This window comes from Mercenaria mercenaria, chromosome 2 (assembly GCF_021730395.1).
Source record: "Mercenaria mercenaria strain notata chromosome 2, MADL_Memer_1, whole genome shotgun sequence".
In the NCBI taxonomy this organism is placed as follows: domain Eukaryota; kingdom Metazoa; phylum Mollusca; class Bivalvia; order Venerida; family Veneridae; genus Mercenaria; species Mercenaria mercenaria.
In genome coordinates this window covers 81,460,033-81,481,718 of record NC_069362.1, presented here as the reverse complement: position 1 = coordinate 81,481,718, position 21,686 = coordinate 81,460,033, and the positions used below count along the sequence as shown (strand labels likewise).

The window sequence follows — 21,686 nt, the reverse complement described above, 5'->3', positions numbered from 1 at the left end:
GGGTGCTTCAAATATTCTGAGTAAAGGACATTCATGTGTTTTCTTTCAGTCAATTAAAAAAGTCTTGAATGAAATTTTCATGCGGCACTTTTCTTATTGTCGTAAATTTAGTCCCACAAAACGGCCTTTTCCGTCGTGCAGGCAAAATGGTAAGACGTGCATGAAATTGTGTCGTTTATATCTCAGTGAATCTCTCTTTTTTAGTGGTAGCATATGTTCAAAATGTATTTAAACAAACAATCAAATGTTGGCAATAGCATTCAAGCAACAGTTTTACTTTTCATATAGTCTGTAAGGAACAAAAAACTTTAAAAGTTTTGTTTTCTCGAAAAATTTCAAAAATCCATTATTTGACCAAAATCTGATTAAGCACCTTTGATTAGTCTAACGTGTGGCTTTTTTTAAATAGTCTCACAGAAAATTTTCCGCTCCTCGACATGGCTCCAAAGGATTTCTACCCAAGAAAAGGTCGAGGAGGCAACGTGGTAAATGCAAGGCCTTCCCTAAAGACAACAAAGCTAACCCAGTCCATCTAACAGCCTTTATCGGGTACAAGGCTGGAATGACGCATATTCTGAGAGAAGTTGACCGACCTGGATCCAGTAAGTTTAAACAGCTAGCTACAGTATTACTATCTGTGGGAATGACTAGTGGTGGAACCTATGTTGCGGTAGTACATACATAATCTGTTTAAGAAGCAAGAAAAACTTACCATTTCAATCTGCCGGGTAGGCCTGAAGTGCGAAAATGAGGTTATTTTCGTGAAAATAAGATTTTTTTTACGAAAATAAGCCATACTTTTTCTTATATACAGTGCTTTAGGGTATAGAGGATAGATTGATAAATTTTATATTTAGACTTTAATTATTGTATAAAATTTCATATCATTCTTTTACTGGCATGCAAACAGACATTCTGACATTTTTTAAATATTTGCTTGTTATGTTATTTTTCATATGTCATCAAATGTAAAATAAAGCTATCCCCTATAGACTAAATCAGTGTATATGTAAAAAACGTCAGTGAATGAAAAGTATTTGATAGAAATTTAAAAAGCTGAATGTTTTTGAAAAGAGAATATATTATTATTCTGATTTATATTAAAGAAACCTTGGAAAGTTTGTCAAGATGTGGATTTTAAACTAATAATGTAAAAAATGACCAAAGCTATCCTGTACACCCTAAATCAGCGCATATGTATACAATGGGGTGAAGAGAAAAAACATGAATTTCTATGAAAAGCTGACTGTTTTAAGAAGAATAGATGTTTTCTGTCTGATATCCTGAAAAAAAGCTACTATTATTTCTTTGAACTGGAATGCAGGAAAAATTAGCTATCCGCTATACCCTAAAGCACTGTATCTAATTTAAATTTATTTTATATCATTATACAGATACGATCATTGACACTTATATAGCAAAAAGAAATGATTTCTTTGATGCAGATATGAAGTTTTCTATTCATATCAATGAAAATGGATTTGGGTCTCATTTTTAGGACTTTTACATATATGGATATAGAAGATATGTTCTGTCCCTGTATAAAGCACTAATTAGGCCACATTTGGAATATGCGTCTGTAGTATGGAATCCAAGATTGAAGAAAGATTTGATTGCTATAGAGAATGTCCAGAGAAGGGCAACTAGGCTCATAGCAGTTTTAGGTAACAGAGAATATTGTGAAAGATTAAGGTTGTTGGGCATACCCAGGGATATAAACTAGCTATTTTTATTAAGGGGCCCAGACTGTCAAAAATAAATATTTAACATTAGGAATATGGGCATTTTCTCCAACAATTTAGGGGCCCAGCCCAAAATCTAGGGGCCATGGGCTACTGGGCCCCTGCTAATTTATATCCCTGCTTACCTACTCTGGAATATAGAAGGCTTAGGGGAGACATGATACAGGTGTTCAAGATCGTCCATGGGTATGATGGAGTTAACAGTGAAAAGTTTTTTTCCTTGACAGGTCAGAACAGAACTAGGGGTAACATTTATAAGTTGTATAAGAAACGATCTAACTCTGAATTGCGAAAAAGTGGTTTCAGTCAAAGAGTAATTGATACCTGGAATGAATGTATTGTCGGCACCCTCAGTAAATGCATTTAAATCGCGTTTAAATAAACATTGGGTGGGTCTTTCCATAAAATTTAAGGCTAGTTGCTATCAATAATGTTCTGACATTGTTATGACTAAAAGTTGATAAGAATATATGTGTGAAGAATGCATCATGTTCACGGAAGTTATTACTAACGAAGAATTCGGGAGAACACAAAGAAAAGGACCGTCAGAAACGATACGTTTATATGACAGGGCCCTCTCTACATTTTGGGGGATTGGGGCCGGGGCCCTTGGAGGGGGGAATTTCGCGTCGTTTTCAAGGGAGGGGGGAATTCATTCTGGAGATATGAAATTAAGGTCAATTGAATATTACAGATATCAAACTAATGTGAATATATCTGAAGTATTGTACAGAACATAATCTATTAAAAACAGGCAACTTTTATTCTCTTTTATTAAATCAGTTATGTGATATCCAAGCGAGGTTCACATGTCGTCATTATCGGTAGCACTAGCAGTATCCACGGACATTGTCTCAGCAGCAGCCGGAGCAGGGCTTCCCTTCATCGTATCTACCTGATTGTGCATGTCTGGTCCTGATGAAACAGTGGTGTCTGTGACAGTAGTTTGTTTTTTTGAGAGCATGCTGCTTAAAAAGCAAATCTTTTTTGCGCATTTCGCCCCTGTTGCATCCGTGATCTTTTTACGGTATGATGTGCATTATGCGACATTTTATTTCAAAGTTAAGTAACTTTGCATAAACGCATCCCGGGAACTGAAAAACGCGTGTATTATACGGATCAGTAAAACCAGGGGTTCCACTAGACCTGGAAACCCAAGAGTCCCAGGACCCCTGGGTCAAAATTTTGAAGGGTCCTTTTTCAAAATACAAGAGTCCTGCCCCAACACATCGATACAATTGACTATATTTTCTTATAAAGTAATACTAAGTAATTAATAGCTACTAAAACCAAGAACATGTTACATCATAATAACATAATAATAATTTCTGTTTCAGGTCATATAATCTGATATTGTAAATAAATTTTTATCAAAATTCATTTTAATTTGATGAGGTTTTTCTTCAATATTTTTGTTTGTTAGCAGAAAAGTGCTAAAACACTGTAAATATGTATCCAAAAACGTACTATCCGGATACTGGTACACTTTTGGAATGTCCTCTGAAATGTTGTTTTTGCCAGTAAACTTGGTCCACTAAGGTAAACCAGAGATAGTTCCTCAAATAATGATGCTACTTTTCATTAAAAATTGCATTGTGTGTCAAGTTTTTTTAGTGAATTTTGGAAAAATTGCATATGTCATCGGGTGTAATTAGAATCGTAAACGGACATTCTAAACTTATTTTTACTTTCCAAATCCATTTAAATTTGTGGATTTTCTGGTTGATATAAAGGTACAATCATTAAACAATGAGCTTATTTAAAGTTTGCATGAAGAAATCTCGGTAATCAGCTGGTCGCTTAATTACGATAATTTAATAATTGGCGCCTTTTTGACAGTATGCAGGCTCAATACGGGTACCGCTTTATCAATTAATGTTAACACTTCATTGATTCTCATTACCTATGTTCACTCGCCGTGACGTAACTTGCTGATAAAGAAAAATCAGCGTGGCATGTCCACATGATAAAGAGCGGGAATTTAGCAGAAGATCAAAGGCAGGAGGGCATGACCGCGTGTGTTTATTTTGAATACACGTGTTTATCGTGGATATAGTTTTACTGTAGAAAATGACTGATAAGAGGAAGGAGTAAAACTTGATCAGGCTCATTAAGTTACGAGACGCTCCTAAGACTATCGGGTATCGATTTTTTGCTTGATTTTTTTTTCTTTCGAGGGGGAATTTTTCTATACTTCGGGGGGAAAAAGCATACTATTTCGAGGGGGGAACGGGGCCGAATTTCGGCCCCAAAAATCGGCAAACGAGGGCCCTGTATGAATTTATTCATATGTGTCCTGTACAACAGTATGAACAGTTCAAAACATTAGATTCTTAAGCCGCCATTGTTACATAGCATGCGCAGGGATATAAATTAACACTCAGACCCTGTTAGCCAACTGGGCTTACTACAGGCAAATTCTAGGGGCCCAGCCTAAAAGTTAGGGGCCCAGCTATTATTAGCGGGAAAATATACTAACAGCAGTTTAGATCGACATAATTAATGATAAGTCTTGTAATTTGCTTCCTGCCAAAATACATCAATTTCTTAAATATAATTACAGAACACTCATCAAACTCACACATTCGGACACAGACTCTCGAACACAGACGCACTTAAAGTTTGAATGATTTTTGCAGCACTAGAGGAATTGGGTTGTTTATGGGCATTTTGATAGAGGCTGCACGCTTATGGACACCTGAATTGTAGTATTTTGTTACATTGTCGTGTTACAGGTCACTCACAATTATGAAATTATTACTTGTACAAAAAGTACACAGGGTTTTCACTAGCAATTTCAAGTTGCAGTCCTGGGACTCCCAAAGCTGAAAAAGTTGCAGTCCCAACTACTGACTAGACTTTTCGTCAAAACACAGGCCTCTAATTTGTACTGTCAGATTAAATGTAGACCGACAGACATTTTGTAATCACAATTCTTCACCGAAATATTGTTAAGATGAGATAAAAAGGTAAAGGTAAAATAAGTAAAATGTAGTCAAAAATTAATGTTGGACAACCTCCCCCCCCCCCATCCCTGCTGTTTTTTGTCTTCCTGGACGAAATCCTCCTGTGAAATTATCAAGGTGGACAAAATCCCCCTTGTGAAAATATCAAGTTGGACAAAATGCCTCGTGATAACTTTTTCTTAACCTTTTTATTTCAGAATGGAAACGTATATAAACATACACTGAAAAGAAAATATATGAACAATTATTCTTATATTTTAATGCTTATTAAGAGCATAACGTTAAAACATTCGGTCTAAAATACATTAAGAATGCACAGTATGTCTATGATCAACATATTGATAAATGCTACTTCAGTAACATCAGCGATTTTGCAAAAAAATAATCACGTTACTAAGACCGACATCGACAGCATCTTAAAATTACTTGGACATTCATAATTAAGCGTAGTTATCACATTTTCTAAAAAAAAAAAAAAAAAACATCTTGAAAACTGCTTGGTAATTAGTACGTGAGAAAACAATCGAAGTTACTTCAAATACTACGTAATCCGTCGTAAACAATTAGAAATTGTCACCTATGCAATCATGCCGACAATCACATGTATATTCGAGTTGATCATACACATGCTATCTCGCGGTGTAGTGGAAACGGGCAACGCTGATTGGCTATACGCGGCTATCGGTGACAAGCGAGTAACTCCGCCCACATATTTTGTTTTCGAGTCAAACCTTGTGTATTCGCAGGTTTACGTAATCAATTAATTTTCATTGCGTCTTACTGCAGAAACGTGCGTCCGGGGACTCCCAAGCTGCAATAAACACGCGTATACCGGGACCAATTATGCGTACAGGGACGCCGATTTCGGCGTTTCCGAGAACCCTGGTACACACCATGTTGCGGTCGGTGTTCTATGCAGCCGCGGTCTGTTAACAGCCCATTTTTCATTAAAAGTCCTCATTGGCCTTTAGGTCTTTAAATAATCCTGATAATATTTCCTTTTGTCCCCACGACCGGCCGTTCTAAGCTCTTTAACAACCTTCAATAAACCTCTACTTTCTAGTGCTGTATTTCTATGGGCGCAGCCATTGTTAGTGTCGGAGTAAATGATCCGCCTATTCCGATTGGTCGTAGTATATATCGGTAATTTTGATTGGTCGATTTAAGTGACGTAGTGCATATTAATAAGACAGTCTCGGAAAAACCCAGAATATTGACATTAATAGGTGAATCCAAAGCCATTCGCCGGCTGGGCGACTATTTTGGAACATTGACTCGACCAGCTTCAAATCTGGTCGCACTGGGCGAGTGTTAATTTATATCCCTGATGCGATAGGAACATTTCGATAGAATCCTAAGTGATACATACTGAAACGCCGTAGAGTAAAAGAAAACACAATGCTATTGAGAAAGGGCGTGAGGAAAGGGAGAAAGATTAGCACTATTTATATTTGGACTAATTGTGACTAGAGCAGCAGAGGCTTACATTTGATTTGGTAGTGATCTGCCTAAATGCTCATTACTTTCTCATTTTTAAGCCGATTTTGAAAATTCTTTCATTTATTTAAATGATAAGTTCCTAGTCGACAAAATTAACATAAGCACAACATTGCCTTTCCCTTTAAGGTAGTAGAGGTGTAATAGCAATGTTTACAAAATAGCATTTGCTTGGTTTATTCTTAAAGATGACCGTGTTTCGCACTGCTTTGCAAGTTTTTATTAACATTTACCATGCCGTTTTTTCAAAATTTTGTATAACTTACGGTATCTCCTCTAGCTCAAGTAGAGACAAATTTCAAAGTGACGACCAATATACAAAACGTTTGCAGAGAACTCATTTTACGATTTATTTTAATAAAAGAATCATCAAACTATTGGTAAACAATTATAAAACACAAAATAAAAATATGAGTATCATTTTATCTAGGGTTCCTTAAGTAAATGGACTTAATGATACAGAATGCTAACTTCAACATTGAAAAAATAAGGTCGAATCCTGTGTTTCTGTTTTAAATTTTGCTTACTTCATTCAAAAATGACCCTTGGGGCAGATGTAAAACCTACCTAAATTTCTTCCACAATATGTAATCTAAAGAGTAAAAGCAAAAGAGAGAACTTTTACCACATGTAACTCAATATTTTTAAAGATGTGTAACTCTACCCCTTCTGTTTAAGTAGTAAATTCACTTTGAACAGCAAGAAATCGCTTATCAAATTATTTTTTCCATTTTTGTTCAATAAATCAATCATAGATCTTGAAAGAAGTAAAAACTTACCAGAAAAAACGGAAAATAAGAGAGAAAAAAATTTGGTCCCAGTAGGGCTTGAACCTACGCCCCCATGAGAAATGCAGTAAAAGTGGGTTTATGCTAGGAATGGAATACTCTTCAAAAAGGAGGTACTCTATTACACCTCTACTACCTTAAGTCCATATTTCTCTTGAAAATTGCCCATGTTTTGTTTGTCACGTATTTTCGCGACGGTAACCTTGATTTTTATCTCAAAAAGGACATTTTTGATGTCGTATCTGCCAATTTCATGTTAGACATCGCGGATCTCACACCCGAATATAAACTGTTACATTTTGGAGATAAAACCTTTTAATTTGAGGGGGAAAATTGACTACTTTTTGGGGGGAAATGGCCTGTTTTGGCGAGGGGAAACTGCTGAAATTTGGCAGTAAAAATATGCAAAAAAAATAATCACTGCATTCATGTGACAAAATGAAAAAAAAAATAACCATTCAACATTCCTACGATTGGAAAATACTTAAAAATTTGCTTTGAAGTTGAAGAACTTTTTATAGATGATAAAATTGCCTAGTTACTATATTTAACACTGATTGTATAAATGCTTTCATTCAATGTTTCTATTTTTTACTGTATAGTGAAACAGGCCTATGATACGATACGCGTATCACCAGACTAATATAGTGATACAGTGAATTTCAATATATCGTTGCTCTTTTTAACGCCTTTCATATCTGGTTTTCAAGTACAAATGTATATTGATTTGAATTTATTAGTTTATTGTAAAATTATTTCGCTTTATTTGTATCAAAGAGTCCAACAAGAAGGAAGTTGTCGAAGCAGTGACCATTGTTGAAGCACCACCTATGATGGTAGTTGGATGTACTGGTTACATTGAGACTCCAAGTGGACTGCGATCCTTCAAAACCATCTGGGCAGAACATCTCAGTGAAGAATGTAGAAGAAGATTCTACAAAAATTGGTATACAAACAAGATATTTTTTAGACAGCAAGCATTTAATGTAATTAGTAAATGCATTGATTTACAAATTAAAAGGTTTCTTTTGCCTGTTTTAATGGATTTAAGTAATTGTAGAATAGTGCTATGCTTTAATCTATAAATACTTGTACTTAACTTAACCTTATATAGTTTTGCATAATGATTTATATATTCCAAGCTTCAGGACCTTGGGCCTCCTACTGACAGTTTTGTTAGTGAGGTTAAACTGTATAATAAACATGCTCCTCCAGTCCATCTGGACTGTTGAGTGTATCTTACGGCTCCTCTCTGCCCGCATCTTTGCTGGCTGTTCTGAAGAGCCATTTGTCCAATTTCTCCTCTCATGATTTGATCATGATGAGATTTGGACATGTGTTCCCCCCTCGTCAAGGTACCGTTCCAAGAAAAAGGCATTTTCAAAGGCTTCCCAGAAGTGGAATGATGATGCTGGTAAAAAGGAAATAGAGAGGGATTTCAACAAGATGAAGAAGTACTGTAGCACGATCAGGGCTATCTGTCACACACAGGTTTGTAAAATATATATACAAGTTATTTTGTAACCTTTTCTTTGAAAGGGCTGTAAATGAATGATTATTCAGTTTTGATGAGAAATAACCTGGGCATACAGGGTTGCCACTTACTTTAAAAAGTCGGGGGGAAATGGGTTGTGTTTTTTTTTCAAGGTCAGTGAATGTCAGGGAAATCTTGATAATGGTCAGAGAAAAATGAAAAATTGTTCATTTATTAAAGACAAAAGTCTGGGAAAATTGAATTTCTGGGTCAATATCTGATATGTTCAGTGGCTATGGCAGTCTTATGACAGTATAAGTATTTCCAAACACATTTTGGTGTAATTGTGTATAATGTAATTGTGTTCGAGTCAATTTCATTTTGTTATACAGTGCACTCGTTTGGCTGTTTTTGGGGCCAAATATGGGCCCCATTCACCTCATAAAATAATGTTGTTTTTTTCCCTTTCCCAGAAGAAAATTCCCCTGATAATAGGTTGTTTGACGCAACTAGATATGAACTCTCAAGTTATATTATAGTGCCTGTAACAAAGGTTACTGCTGCAATATAATTACATCAGTTAGAAATGATTGAAAACAGTGTTAGTAAGTGTGAAAAGTAGTAAGATATGTATGGCTAAAAACTTCATCTTTTTGTCTTAACGAAAAATTCCCCTTCCTGAGGGTATGGGTACCTGTCCCCAAAAGTTGTCTAGTGCTCTGTTATATCTGAAACAAAATAAATATAAAAGGGTGGATTGGATGGCTGTTGGGGAGGAGGAGGTCGAAAAAAATGTGGTATTGGTCAGTGAAAAGTATGGTTTAGTCTGGGAATTTCATTTTCTCAACAAAGTGGCAACCATGATGAATTCTAGTTACACATCACGGATATAAAAAGTGAGACTGGTAAAGAATTTGCAGTGCTCAAGATGATTTTTTGATGCCAGTCCCAAATGCATGTTTGGTGTAATTGAGATGTTTTATCTATATGCCAGTCATTCAGTGGCAGAGTTCTGAATGAATAACCACCTTTCTCCTATATGTTTTCTACTTTGCTTTGCTAATTGTTCATTAATTAAAGACAAAATTGTTCTTCACTGGCAGTTTAAAGAACATTAAGCCAAAGAAATTGACATACGTTAACACCAAACGAGTCCTTATATTTCTCAAAATATTGCAAATTAGAGCCTGCAAAATGATAAACAGTAGCTTTTCAGCCAAGAAAAATTCTCAGTAATTTGTACTTCCCTATCCCTTGACTGGTAGATACTCTATAATTGCACACCGTAATGTTTAAAGCATCTTTGACAGGGAATGTATTTATTTTGTACACACAAGAACATCCCATTGCGAATATAATAGCATTTGAGTTGAGTAGCAGAGACAAAAGTTTCTGGGTGTGAAAATCTAAAGTATTCTAATTTCTTGCATCTTTTGTGTCTTGTGTATTTTCTGGTGTAAAATAAGCAAATATACAGCTTATATGGAGCACCGATTTAAATGGAAAATGTATTCCTTGTAACCAGTTTAAAATATTTATTACAGACCAAGTTGTTGAAGAAACGCCAGAAGAAGGCCCACATTATGGAGGTCCAAGTGAATGGTGGAACCGTCTCTGAGAAGGTTGACTGGGTACGAGAGCACATGGAGAAGAGTGTTCCAGTCAAGAGTGTGTTCTCCCAGGATGAGAACATTGATATCATTGGCGTCACCAAGGGAAAGGGAGTGAAAGGTAAATGTTGTCATATTAAAAGATTGTATTCCAGAACTGTAATTTTGGTATTATAAAAACTTTGGTCAGATTTTGTACAGATTTAAGTTTTGGACAACAGTTTGTTAGTATGATTAGAGATACAGACCAGTTTCTTGCTTCCAGGATTCATATTTCCTCCACCATTCCTCAAGAACTACGTAGCAACTTGATTAGAGGAGAAATGTGGAAAATTATATTATGATTTAGTCTGTATTTTCACATTCACTTTTACTTTCATTAGAGTTTGTTTGGTTAAGAGTAGTTGTGTTTATGTCTAGGTGTGACTTCAAGATGGCACTGTAAGAAGCTACCAAGGAAGACGCACAAGGGTCTGAGAAAGGTTGCCTGTATTGGTGCATGGCATCCTAGCCGTGTGCAGTTTACTGTTGCCCGTGCTGGTCAGAAGGGTTACCATCATCGTACTGAGATCAACAAGAAGATTTACCGTATTGGTGATGGAATCCACACCAAGGATGGCAAGGTTGTCAAAAACAATGCTGCTACAGAATATGATCCAACTGATAAGACAATAACACCACTTGGAGGTTTCCCTCATTATGGCGAGGTCAACAATGACTTCCTCATGATCAAGGGATGCTGTGTTGGTCCAAAAAAGAGAGTTCTCACTCTCAGAAAGGTAATTGTATTATGTACCTTACAGCATAATTTCATTTAGACTCTTAAACCATATGATGAGTCTGTCTGCTTAGCTCAATGGGGAGAGCGCAGATCTGCAGATAACGGTCTGATTTCGGTCCTTGGGTGAGGCGCATGTTCTCCGTGTCGATTTGATAAAGGCCACAGTGTCTGAAATCATTAGTCCTCTGATTCATGTGGGGAAGTTGGCAGCCACTTGCGGAGAAGAAGTTTGTAATACTGGTACAGAATCCAGGAGCACGGTTAGGTTAACTGCCTGCCTTTACATAACTGAAATACTATTGATAAACGGCGTTAAACCCAGAGCAAACGAACAAAACAAAAAATGTATGATGGCCGTCTCTTTACTGAGTGACTTATGACAAAATGGTTGATTAAAAACCCATGCTGCCTTCCTTCTGGTGTTTGATTGATGTTTCTGTGCATGGTAACGAGGAAGTATGAAAGATCACATGTTTTACTTGGAAAATGTATATTTTTGGTAAAATTATTCACTATGTATATTACTGAATATATTCTTTAAATACAGGGGAAAATGTAACCTTTATGGGAAAGTACTGCTACTTTTAGCCTGTATTTGACTGTGAAAAAAAGCAAAAAATGGCCAACGTGAAAATTGTGAACGTGAAAGAAGATGAATAGAATGTTGAAAGATGACAGGAGCCTTTCACAACATTACTTTTAGTTGATTAAGTTGTATTTTCTTAGTCGTAGAAAACTTATGATGAAGTACATGGTTTGTCCCCTTGCCGGGGGACACCTGACAACATGGTTGATGAAAAATCCATGCTGCCTTCCTTCTGATGAGTTTATATTGCTTAGATTTTCAAAAAAAGAAATCTCATACACATTGCAATGTATATAAAATGGTTTTGTGAGGCATTTATTGACCTTTTCTATTGTTACAGTCGCTGCTGAAGTCACACAGGAGGAGACAGATGGAGAAGATCAACCTGAAGTTCATCGATACTTCCAGCAAGTTTGGTCATGGACGCTTCCAGACCATTGAGGAGAAGAAAACTTTCATGGTATGTTGCTTAAATCACTTCAGTTTTATGTACTTTTTACTAAAACAATGCAAGTTCAGGAATACTGAAGGTGGAAGTTTAATCCCTAGATGAGGCAAAAATTTACTACTACTCGGTTCTGATATAATCTGGCAAAAAGTTCAGAAACTGACCATTAAAATGATATCACTGGTAAAACTCTGAGCTGAATACATACAAACAAAACATGAGAAAACTATGATGAAGTACATGGTTTATCCCCCTGCCAGGGGATGCATGACAACATGGTTGATTAAAAACCCATGCTGCCTTCCTTCTGATGTTTGCTTTCATTTTGACCACTGGTCACGTACTGTTCTTAGCTCACCTGTCACAAAGTGACAAGGTGAGCTTTTGTGATCGCGCAGCGTCCGTCGTCAGTAAGTGCGTAAACTTTTGCTTGTGACCACTCTAGAGGTCACATTTTTCATGGGATCTTTATGAAAATTGATCAGAATGTTCACCTTGATGATATCTAGGTCAAGTTCGAAACTGGGTCACGTGCGGTCAAAAACTAGGTCAGTAGGTCTAAAAATAGAAAACCCTTGTGACCTCTCTAGAGGCCATATATTTCACAAGATCTTCATGAAAATTGGTCAGAATGTTCATCTTGATGATATCTAGGTCAGGTTAGAAACCGGGTCACGTGCCATCAAAAACTAGGTCAGTAGGTCAGATGATAGAAAAACCTTGTAACCTCTCTAAAGGCCATATTTTTCATGGGATCTGTATGAAAGTTGGTCTGAATGTTCATCTTGATGATATCTAGGTCAAGTTCGAAACTGGGTCACGTGCCTTCAAAAACTAGGTCAGTAGGTCTAAAAATAGAAAAACCTTGTGACCTCACTAGAGGCCATATATTTCATAAGATCATCATGAAAATTGGTCAGAATGTTCACCTTGATGATATCTAGGTAAAGTTCGAAACTGGGTCACATGCTGCCAAAAACTAGGTCAGTAGGTCTAAAAATAGAAAAACCTTGTGATCTCTCTAAAGGCCATATTTTTCATGGGATCTGTATGAAAGTTGGTCTGAATGTTCAGCTTGATGATATCTAGGTCAAGTTCGAAACTGGGTCATGTGTTAAACACTAGGTCAGTAGGTCTAAAAATAGAAAAACATTGTGACCTCTCTAGAGGCCATACTTTTGAATAGATCTTCATAAAAATTGGTCAGAATGTTCATCTTGATGATATATAGGTCAAGTTTGAAACTGGGTCAACTGCGATCAAAAACGAGGTCAGTAGGTCTTAAAATAGAAAAACCTTGTGACCTCTCTAGAGGCCATACCCTTGAATGGATCTTCATGAAAATTGGTCAGAATGTTCACCTTGATGGTATCTAGGTCAAGTTTGAAACTGGATCACGTGCCATCAAAAACTAGGTCAGTAGGTCAAATAATAAAAAAAAACCTTGTGACCTCTCTAGAGGCAATACTTTTCATGGGATCTGTATGAAAGTTGGTCTGAATGTCCATCTTGATGATATCTAGTTCAAGTTTGAAACTGGGTCAACTGCATTCAAAAACTAGGTCAGTAGGTCAAATAATAAAGTCTTTTGACCTCTCTAGAGGCCATATTTTTCAATGGATCTTCATGAAAATTGGTCAGAATTTTTATCTTGATGATATCTAGGTCAAGTTCAAAACTAGGTCACATGAGCTCAAAAACTAGGTCACTATGTCAAATAATAGAAAAAACGACGTCAAACCCAAAACTGGGTCATGTGGGAACAGGTGAGCAATTCAGGACCATCATGGTCCTCTCGTCTTTTTACTGGGGGAAAAAAAACGTGTCAAAAAACTTGGTGCTTTGCAGCACAACAGACCATTTACAGAATGCCACTAATGCTCATCATTAAATAAATATAACCAAGATATTACTGTTCATCTTCTACAGGGCCCGCTGAAGAAGGATGCCCCGAAGATTGAGGGAGCTGCCTAGACAGACAGGCCATGTAGTTGTACACAACAGCCTCAACATGCATGTGCTTGGACTGTAAATGAACTCGTTGAAATAAATGAAGAGAAAAATGAATACTGTTATTGATTATAACCCCTTGTTCAAAGATATAGGTCGCAGTTAGAAGTTTAAAGAATTTAGCTTATTATACCCCACAAAACAGTTTGTTGCTGGTTTCCAGACAATAATTCATGAAAGGCTTGACTGTAAAGATTCAGATAAATTTTGGTACACAAATGTAACATAATAAAGTACAGGCCAAGTTCAAATTTGGCTACAAACCAACATTTTTAGCTGGACTATACGAAGAATGGAGGGTCGTCTACTTGACTCTGCTTCCTTCCACATACTTGCCTTAAGTTTTGATGCATTTTATCTCTGTAATTATGTCTCCCCCAGGAGACATATTGTTTTTGCCCTGTCCGTCCGTACGTCACACTTCATTTCCGAGCAATAACTGGAGAACCATTTGACCTAGAACCTTCAAACTTCAAAGGGTTATAGGGCTGCTGGAGTAGACGACCCCTATTGTTTTTGGGGTCACTCCGTCAAAGGTCAAGGTCACAGGGGCCTGAACATTGAAAACCATTTCCGATCAATAACTAGAGAACCACTTGACCCAGAATGTTGGAACTTCATAGGATGATTGTACACGCAAAGTAGATGAACCCTATCGATTTTGGGGTCACTCCATTAAAGGTCAAGGTCACAGGGGCCCGAACATTGAAAACCATTTCCGGTCAGTAACTTGAGAACCACTTGACCCAGAATGTTGAAACTTCATAGGATGATTGGTCATGAAGAGTAGATGACCCCTTTTGATTTTGGGGTCACTCTGTCAAAGGTCAAGGTCACAGGGGCCTGAACATGGAAAACCATTTCCGATCAATAACTAGAGAAGCACTTGATCCAGAATGTTGAAACTTCATAGGATGATTGGTCATGAAGAGTAGATGACCCCTTTTGATTTTGGGGTCACTCTGTCAAAGGTCAAGGTCACAGGGGCCTGAACATGGAAAACCATTTCCGATCAATAACTAGAGAAGCACTTGATCCAGAATGTTGAAACTTCATAGGATGATTGTACATGCAAAGTAGATGACCCCTATCGATTTTGGGGTCACTCCATTAAAGGTCAAGGTCACAGGGGCCCGAACATTGAAAACCATTTACGGTCAGTAACTTGAGAACCACTTGACCCAGAATGTTGAAACTTCATAGGATGATTGGTCATGAAGAGTAGATGACCCCTATTGATTTTGGGGTCACTCTGTCAAAGGTCAAGGTCACAGGGGCCTGAACATGGAAAACCATTTCCGATCAATAACTAGAGAACCACTTGACCCAGAATGTTGAAACTTCATAGGATGATTGGACATGCAGAGTAGATGACCCCTATCGATTTTGGGGTCACTCCATTAAAGGTCAAGGTCACAGGGGCCTGAACATTGAAAACCTTTTCCGGTCAGTAACTTGAGAACCACTTGACCCAGAATGTTGAAACTTCATAGGATGATTGGTCTTGAAGCGTAGATGACCCCTATTGATTTTGGGGTCACTCTGTCAAAGGTCAAGGTCACAGGGGCCTGAACATGGAAAACCATTTCCGATCAATAACTAGAGAACCACTTGACCCAGAATGTTGAAACTTCATAGGATGATTGTACATGCAAAGTAGAATACCCCTATCAATTTTGGGGTCACTCCATTAAAGGTCAAGGTCACAGGGGCCTGAACATTGAAAACCATTTCCGGTCAGTAACTTGAGAACCACTTGTTCCAGAATGATGAAATTTCATAGGATGATTGGTCATACAGAGTTGATGACCCCTAATGATTTTAGGGTCACTCTGTTAAAGGTCAAGGCCACAGGGGCCTGAACATGCAAAACCATTTCCAATCAATAACTTGAGAACCTCTCAACCCAGAATGTTGAAACTTCATATGATAATTGTTCATGCACAGTTAATCACCCCTATTGTTTTTGGGGTCACTCGGTTAAAGGTCAAGGTCACAGGGGCCTGAACATTGATAACCAGTTCCGATCAATAACTTGAGAACCACTTGACCCAGAATGTTGAAACTTCATAGGATGATTGAACATGCAGAGTAGATGACCCCTATTGATTTTGGGGTCAGTCTATTAAAGGTCAAGGCCACAGTGGCCTGTTGAAACTTAATAAGATGATTGGACATGCAGAGTAGATGACCCCTATTTATTTTGAGGTCACTTGATCAAAGGTCAAGGTCACAGGAGCCTGAACAGTTACTTGAGAACTACTAGGCCAAGAGTGTTGAAATTTAGCGGGATGATTGGACATGCCAAGTAGATGATCCCTACTGCAGCCAACCATCAGTGTCTCTTTGACTTTTGCTCCTGACTCCTATTGACTTGTTGCCTATAGGACTTTGCATTGGGGGAGACATGCGCTTTTTTACAAAAGCATTTTCTAGTTACTTGATGGATGTGTTAAAATACAGTTACTCCTCGTCACCTACATCATATGGGCCAAGGGCCATAACTCGCTCCAATATTTCATGATTTTTTTTTTTTTTTAACAGAATTTCAGGTTAAAGTTTTGATGCACCTTCACTCGATCTCAGTTTTTCAAGCTGAAAGTAGTTGTTCCACATCAAGACACAAGTAGACGCCGTCATTTATATGACTGAAAATTGTTGAAAAAAAGACGTTAAACCCGAACACACACAGTTATTACTAGACTTACACAGTCTGTTGAGATTAAACATTTCCCATTTATTTATTCATTTTTTAGCTCACCTGTCACAAAGTGACAAGGTGAGCTTTTGTGATCGCGCGGTGTCCGTCGTGCGTCCGTCCGTCCGTAAACTTTTGCTTGTGACCACTCTAGAGGTCACATTTTTCATGGGATCTTTATGAAAATTGGTCAGAATGTTCATCTTGATGATATCTAGGTCAAGTTCGAAACTGGGTCACGTGCGGTCAAAAACTAGGTCAGTAGGTCTAAAAATAGAAAAACCTTGTGACCACTCTAGAGGTCACATTTTTCATGGGATCTTCATGAAAGTTAATCAGAATGTTCATCTTGATGATATCTAGGTCAAGTTCGAAACTGGGTCACGTGCGGTCAAAAGCTAGGTCAGTAGGTCTAAAAATAGAAAAACCTTGTGACCACTCTAGAGGTCACATTTTTCATGGGATCTTCATGAAAATTAATCAGAATGTTCATCTTGATGATATCTAGGTCAAGTTCGAAACTGGGTCATGTGCGGTCAAAAACTAGGTCAGTAGGTCTAAAAATAGAAAAACCTTGTGACCACTCTAAAGGTCACATTTTTCATGGGATCTTTATGAAAGTTGGTCAGAATGTTCACCTTGATGATATCTAGGTCAAGTTCAAAACTGGGTAACGTGCCTTCAAAAACTAGGTCAGTAGGTCTAAAAATAGAAAAACCTTGTGAGCTCTCTAGAGGCCATATATTTCACAAGATCTTCATGAAAATTGGTCAGAACGTTCATCTTGATGATATCTAGGTCAAGTTCGAAACTGGGTCACCTGCGGTCAAAAACTAGGTCAGTAGGTCTAAAAATAGAAAAACCTTGTGACCACTCTAGAGGTCACATTTTTCATGGGATCTTCATGAAAGTTAATCAGAATGTTCATCTTGATGATATCTAGGTCAAGTTCGAAACTGGGTCACGTGCGGTCAAAAACTAGGTCAGTAGGTCTAAAAATAGAAAAACCTTGTGACCACTCTAGAGGTCACATTTTTCATGGGATCTTCATGAAAATTAATCAGAATGTTCATCTTGATGATATCTAGGTCAAGTTCGAAACTGGGTCATGTGCGGTCAAAAACTAGGTCAGTAGTTCTAAAAATAGAAAAACCTTGTGACCACTCTAAAGGTCACATTTTTCATGGGATCTTTATGAAAGTTGGTCAGAATGTTCACCTTGATGATATCTAGGTCAAGTTCAAAACTGGGTCACGTGCCTTCATAAACTAGGTCAGTAGGTCTAAAAATAGAAAAACCTTGTGAGCTCTCTAGAGGCCATATATTTCACAAGATCTTCATGAAAATTGGTCAGAACGTTCACCTTGATAATATCTAGGTCAAGTTCGAAACTCGGTCACGTGCCATCAAAAACTAGGTCAGTAGGTCAAATAATAGAAAAACCTTGTGACCTCTCTAAAGGCCATATTTTTCATGGGATCTGTATGAAAGTTGGTCTGAATGTTCATCTTGATGATATCTAGGTCAGGTTCGAAACTGGGTCACGTGCTGTGAAAAACTAGGTCAGTAGGTCTAAAAATAGAAAAACCTTGTGACCTCTCTAGAGGCCATATATTTCATGACATCTTCATGAAAATTGGTCAGAACGTTCACCTTGATGATATCTAGGTCAAGTTCGAAAGTGGGTCATGTGCGGTCAAAAACTAGGTCAGTAGGTCTAAAAATAGAAAAACCTTGTGACCACTCTAAAGGTCACATTTTTCATGGGATCTTTATGAAAGTTGGTCAGAATGTTCACCTTGATGATATCTAGGTCAAGTTCAAAACTGGGTAAGGTGCCTTCAAAAACTAGGTCAGTAGGTCTAAAAATAGAAAAACCTTGTGAGCTCTCTAGAGGCCATATATTTCACAAGATCTTCATGAAAATTGGTCAGAACGTTCATCTTGATGATATCTAGGTCAAGTTCGAAACTGGGTCACCTGCGGTCAAAAACTAGGTCAGTAGGTCTAAAAATAGAAAAACCTTGTGACCACTCTAGAGGTCACATTTTTCATGGGATCTTCATGAAAGTTAATCAGAATGTTCATCTTGATGATATCTAGGTCAAGTTCGAAACTGGGTCACGTGCGGTCAAAAACTAGGTCAGTAGGTCTAAAAATAGAAAAACCTTGTGACCACTCTAGAGGTCACATTTTTCATGGGATCTTCATGAAAATTAATCAGAATGTTCATCTTGATGATATCTAGGTCAAGTTCGAAACTGGGTCATGTGCGGTCAAAAACTAGGTCAGTAGGTCTAAAAATAGAAAAACCTTGTGACCACTCTAAAGGTCACATTTTTCATGGGATCTTTATGAAAGTTGGTCAGAATGTTCACCTTGATGATATCTAGGTCAAGTTCAAAACTGGGTCACGTGCCTTCAAAAACTAGGTCAGTAGGTCTAAAAATAGAAAAAACCTTGTGAGCTCTCTAGAGGCCATATATTTCACAAGATCTTCATGAAAATTGGTCAGAACGTTCACCTTGATAATATCTAGGTCAAGTTCGAAACTCGGTCACGTGCCATCAAAAACTAGGTCAGTAGGTCAAATAATAGAAAAACCTTGTGACCTCTCTAAAGGCCATATTTTTCATGGATCTGTATGAAAGTTGGTCTGAATGTTCATCTTGATGATATCTAGGTCAGGTTCGAAACTGGGTCACGTGCTGTCAAAAACTAGGTCAGTAGGTCTAAAAATAGAAAAACCTTGTGACCTCTCTAGAGGCCATATATTTCATGACATCTTCATGAAAATTGGTCAGAACGTTCACCTTGATGATATCTAGGTCAAGTTCGAAAGTGGGTCACGTGCCATCAAAAACTAAGTCAGTAGGTCAAATAATAGAAAAACCTTGTGAGCTCTCTAGAGGCCATATTTTTCATGGGATCTGTATGAAAGTTAATCTGAATGTCATCTTGATGATATCTAGGTCAAGTTCGAAAGTGGGTCATGTGCCATCAAAAACTAGGTCAGTAGGTCAAATAATAGAAAAACCTTGTGACCTCTCTAAAGGCCATATTTTTCATTGGATCTGTATGAAAATTGGTCAGAATGTTCATCTTGATGATATCTAGGTCAATTTCGAAACAGGGTCATGTGCGGTCAAAAACTAGGTCAGTAGGTCTAAAAATAGAAAAACCTTTTGACCTCTCTAGAGGCCATACTTGTGAATAGATCTCCATAAAAAATGGTCAGAATGTTCACCTTGATGATATCTAGATCAGTTGGAAACTGGGTCACGTGCCATAAAAAACTAGGTCAGTAGGTCAAATAATTAAAAACCTTGTGACCTCTCTAGAGGCCATACTTTTCATGGGATCTGTATGAAAGTTGGTCTGAATGTTCATCTTGATGATATCTAGGTCAAATTTGAAACTGAGTAAACTGTGGTCAAAAACTAGGTCCGTAGGTCTAAAATTATTAGCTCACCAGAGCACAAAGTGCTCAGGGTGAGCTATTGTGATCGCTCACCGTCCGGCGTCCGTCCGTCCGTCCGTCCGTCCGTCCGTCCGTCGTCCGTCCGTCGTCCGTCCGTCCGTCCACACTTTCCTTTAAACAACATCTCCTCCTAAACCAACAGGCCAATTTGATGAAACTTCACAGGGATGTTCCTTGGATGGTCTTCTCTAAAAATTGTTCAAAGAATTGAATTCCATGCAGAACTCTGGTTGCCATGGCAACCGAAAGGAAAAACTTTAAAAATCTTCTTCTCAAAAACCAGAAGCCCTAGAGCTTAGATATTTGGTGTGAAGCATTGCCTAGTGGACCTCTACCAAGTTTGTTCAAATCATGACCCCGGGGTCAAAATTGACCCCGCCCCAGGGGTCACTTGATTTTACATAGAAAAATCTTAAAAAATCTTCTTCTCGAAAACCAGAAGCCCTAGACCTTAGATATTTGACATGTAGCATTGCCTAATGGACCTCTACTAAAGTTATTCAAATCATGACCCCGGGGTCAAAATTGACCCCGCCCCAGGGGTCACTTGATTTTACATAGGAAAATCTTCAAAAAAATTCTAAAAATAAAGCAGAAGGCCTAGGTCTTAGATATTTCACATGTAGCATTGCCTAGTGGACCTCTACAAAATTTGTTCAAATCAGACCCCCGTGGTCAAAATTGACCCCGCCCCAGGGGTCACTTGATTTTACATAGGAAAACCTTAAAAAATCTTCTTCTCAAAAAGCAGAAGCCCTAGAGCTTAGATATTTGACATGTAGCATTGCCTAGTGGACCTCTACTAAAGTTGTTCAAATCATGACCCCCGGGGTCAAAATTGACCCCGCCCTAGGGGTCGCTTGATTTTACATATGAAAATCTTCAAAAATTTTCTAAAAATAAACCAGAAGGCCTAGAGCTTAGATATTTCACATGTAGCATTGCCTAGTGGACCTCTACAATATTTATTCAAATCATGACCCCAGGGTCAAAATTGACCCCGCCCCAGGGGTCACTTGATTTTACATAGGAAAATCTTCAAAAAATTTCTAAATATAAACCAGAAGGCCTAGGTCTTAGGTATTTGACATGTAGCATTGCGTAGTAGACCTCTACAAAATTTCTTCAAATCATTACCCCCGGGATCAAATTGGCCCCGCCCCATGGGGTTACTTGATTGTACATAGAAAAATCTTCAATATTTTCTAAAAATAAACCAGAAGGCCGAGAGCTTAGATATTCGACATGTAGCATTGCCTAGTGGACCTCTACAAAATTTGTTCAAATCTTGACCCCCTCAGGGTCAAATTGACCCAGCCCCAGGGGTTACTTTATTGTACATAGGGAAATCTTCATAAATTTGCTTAAAATAAACCAGAAGGCCTAGATCTTAGATATTCGATGTGTAACATTGCCTAGTCGACTTCTACAAACTTTGTTCAAATCATGACCCCCGGGGTAAAATTGGCCCCGCCCCAGGGGTTACTTGATTGTACATCGGAAAATTTTCCAAAAAATTTCTAAAAATCATCAGTTTGACATTTGAAACATATTACGCTGGTGAGCGATCCAGGGTCATCATGACCCTCTTGTTAAAATCTTTTG

The 21,686-nt window shown here is 37.8% G+C and overlaps 1 protein-coding gene across 1 annotated transcript; it reads left to right on the top strand.

Moving 5' to 3' along the window:
* Nucleotides 1–24: 24 nt before the first annotated feature.
* LOC123564417 (60S ribosomal protein L3-like) lies at nucleotides 25–13,959 on the top strand. The gene is made up of 8 exons (XM_045357985.2): nucleotides 25–149; nucleotides 410–602; nucleotides 7,771–7,939; nucleotides 8,349–8,484; nucleotides 10,012–10,198; nucleotides 10,498–10,856; nucleotides 11,785–11,904; nucleotides 13,822–13,959. Exons 1-8 carry the CDS (start codon nucleotides 69–71, stop codon nucleotides 13,864–13,866), a joined length of 1,290 nt encoding a protein of 429 aa, XP_045213920.2. The 5' UTR covers nucleotides 25–68; the 3' UTR covers nucleotides 13,867–13,959.
* The last annotated feature ends 7,727 nt before the right edge of the window (nucleotides 13,960–21,686 follow it).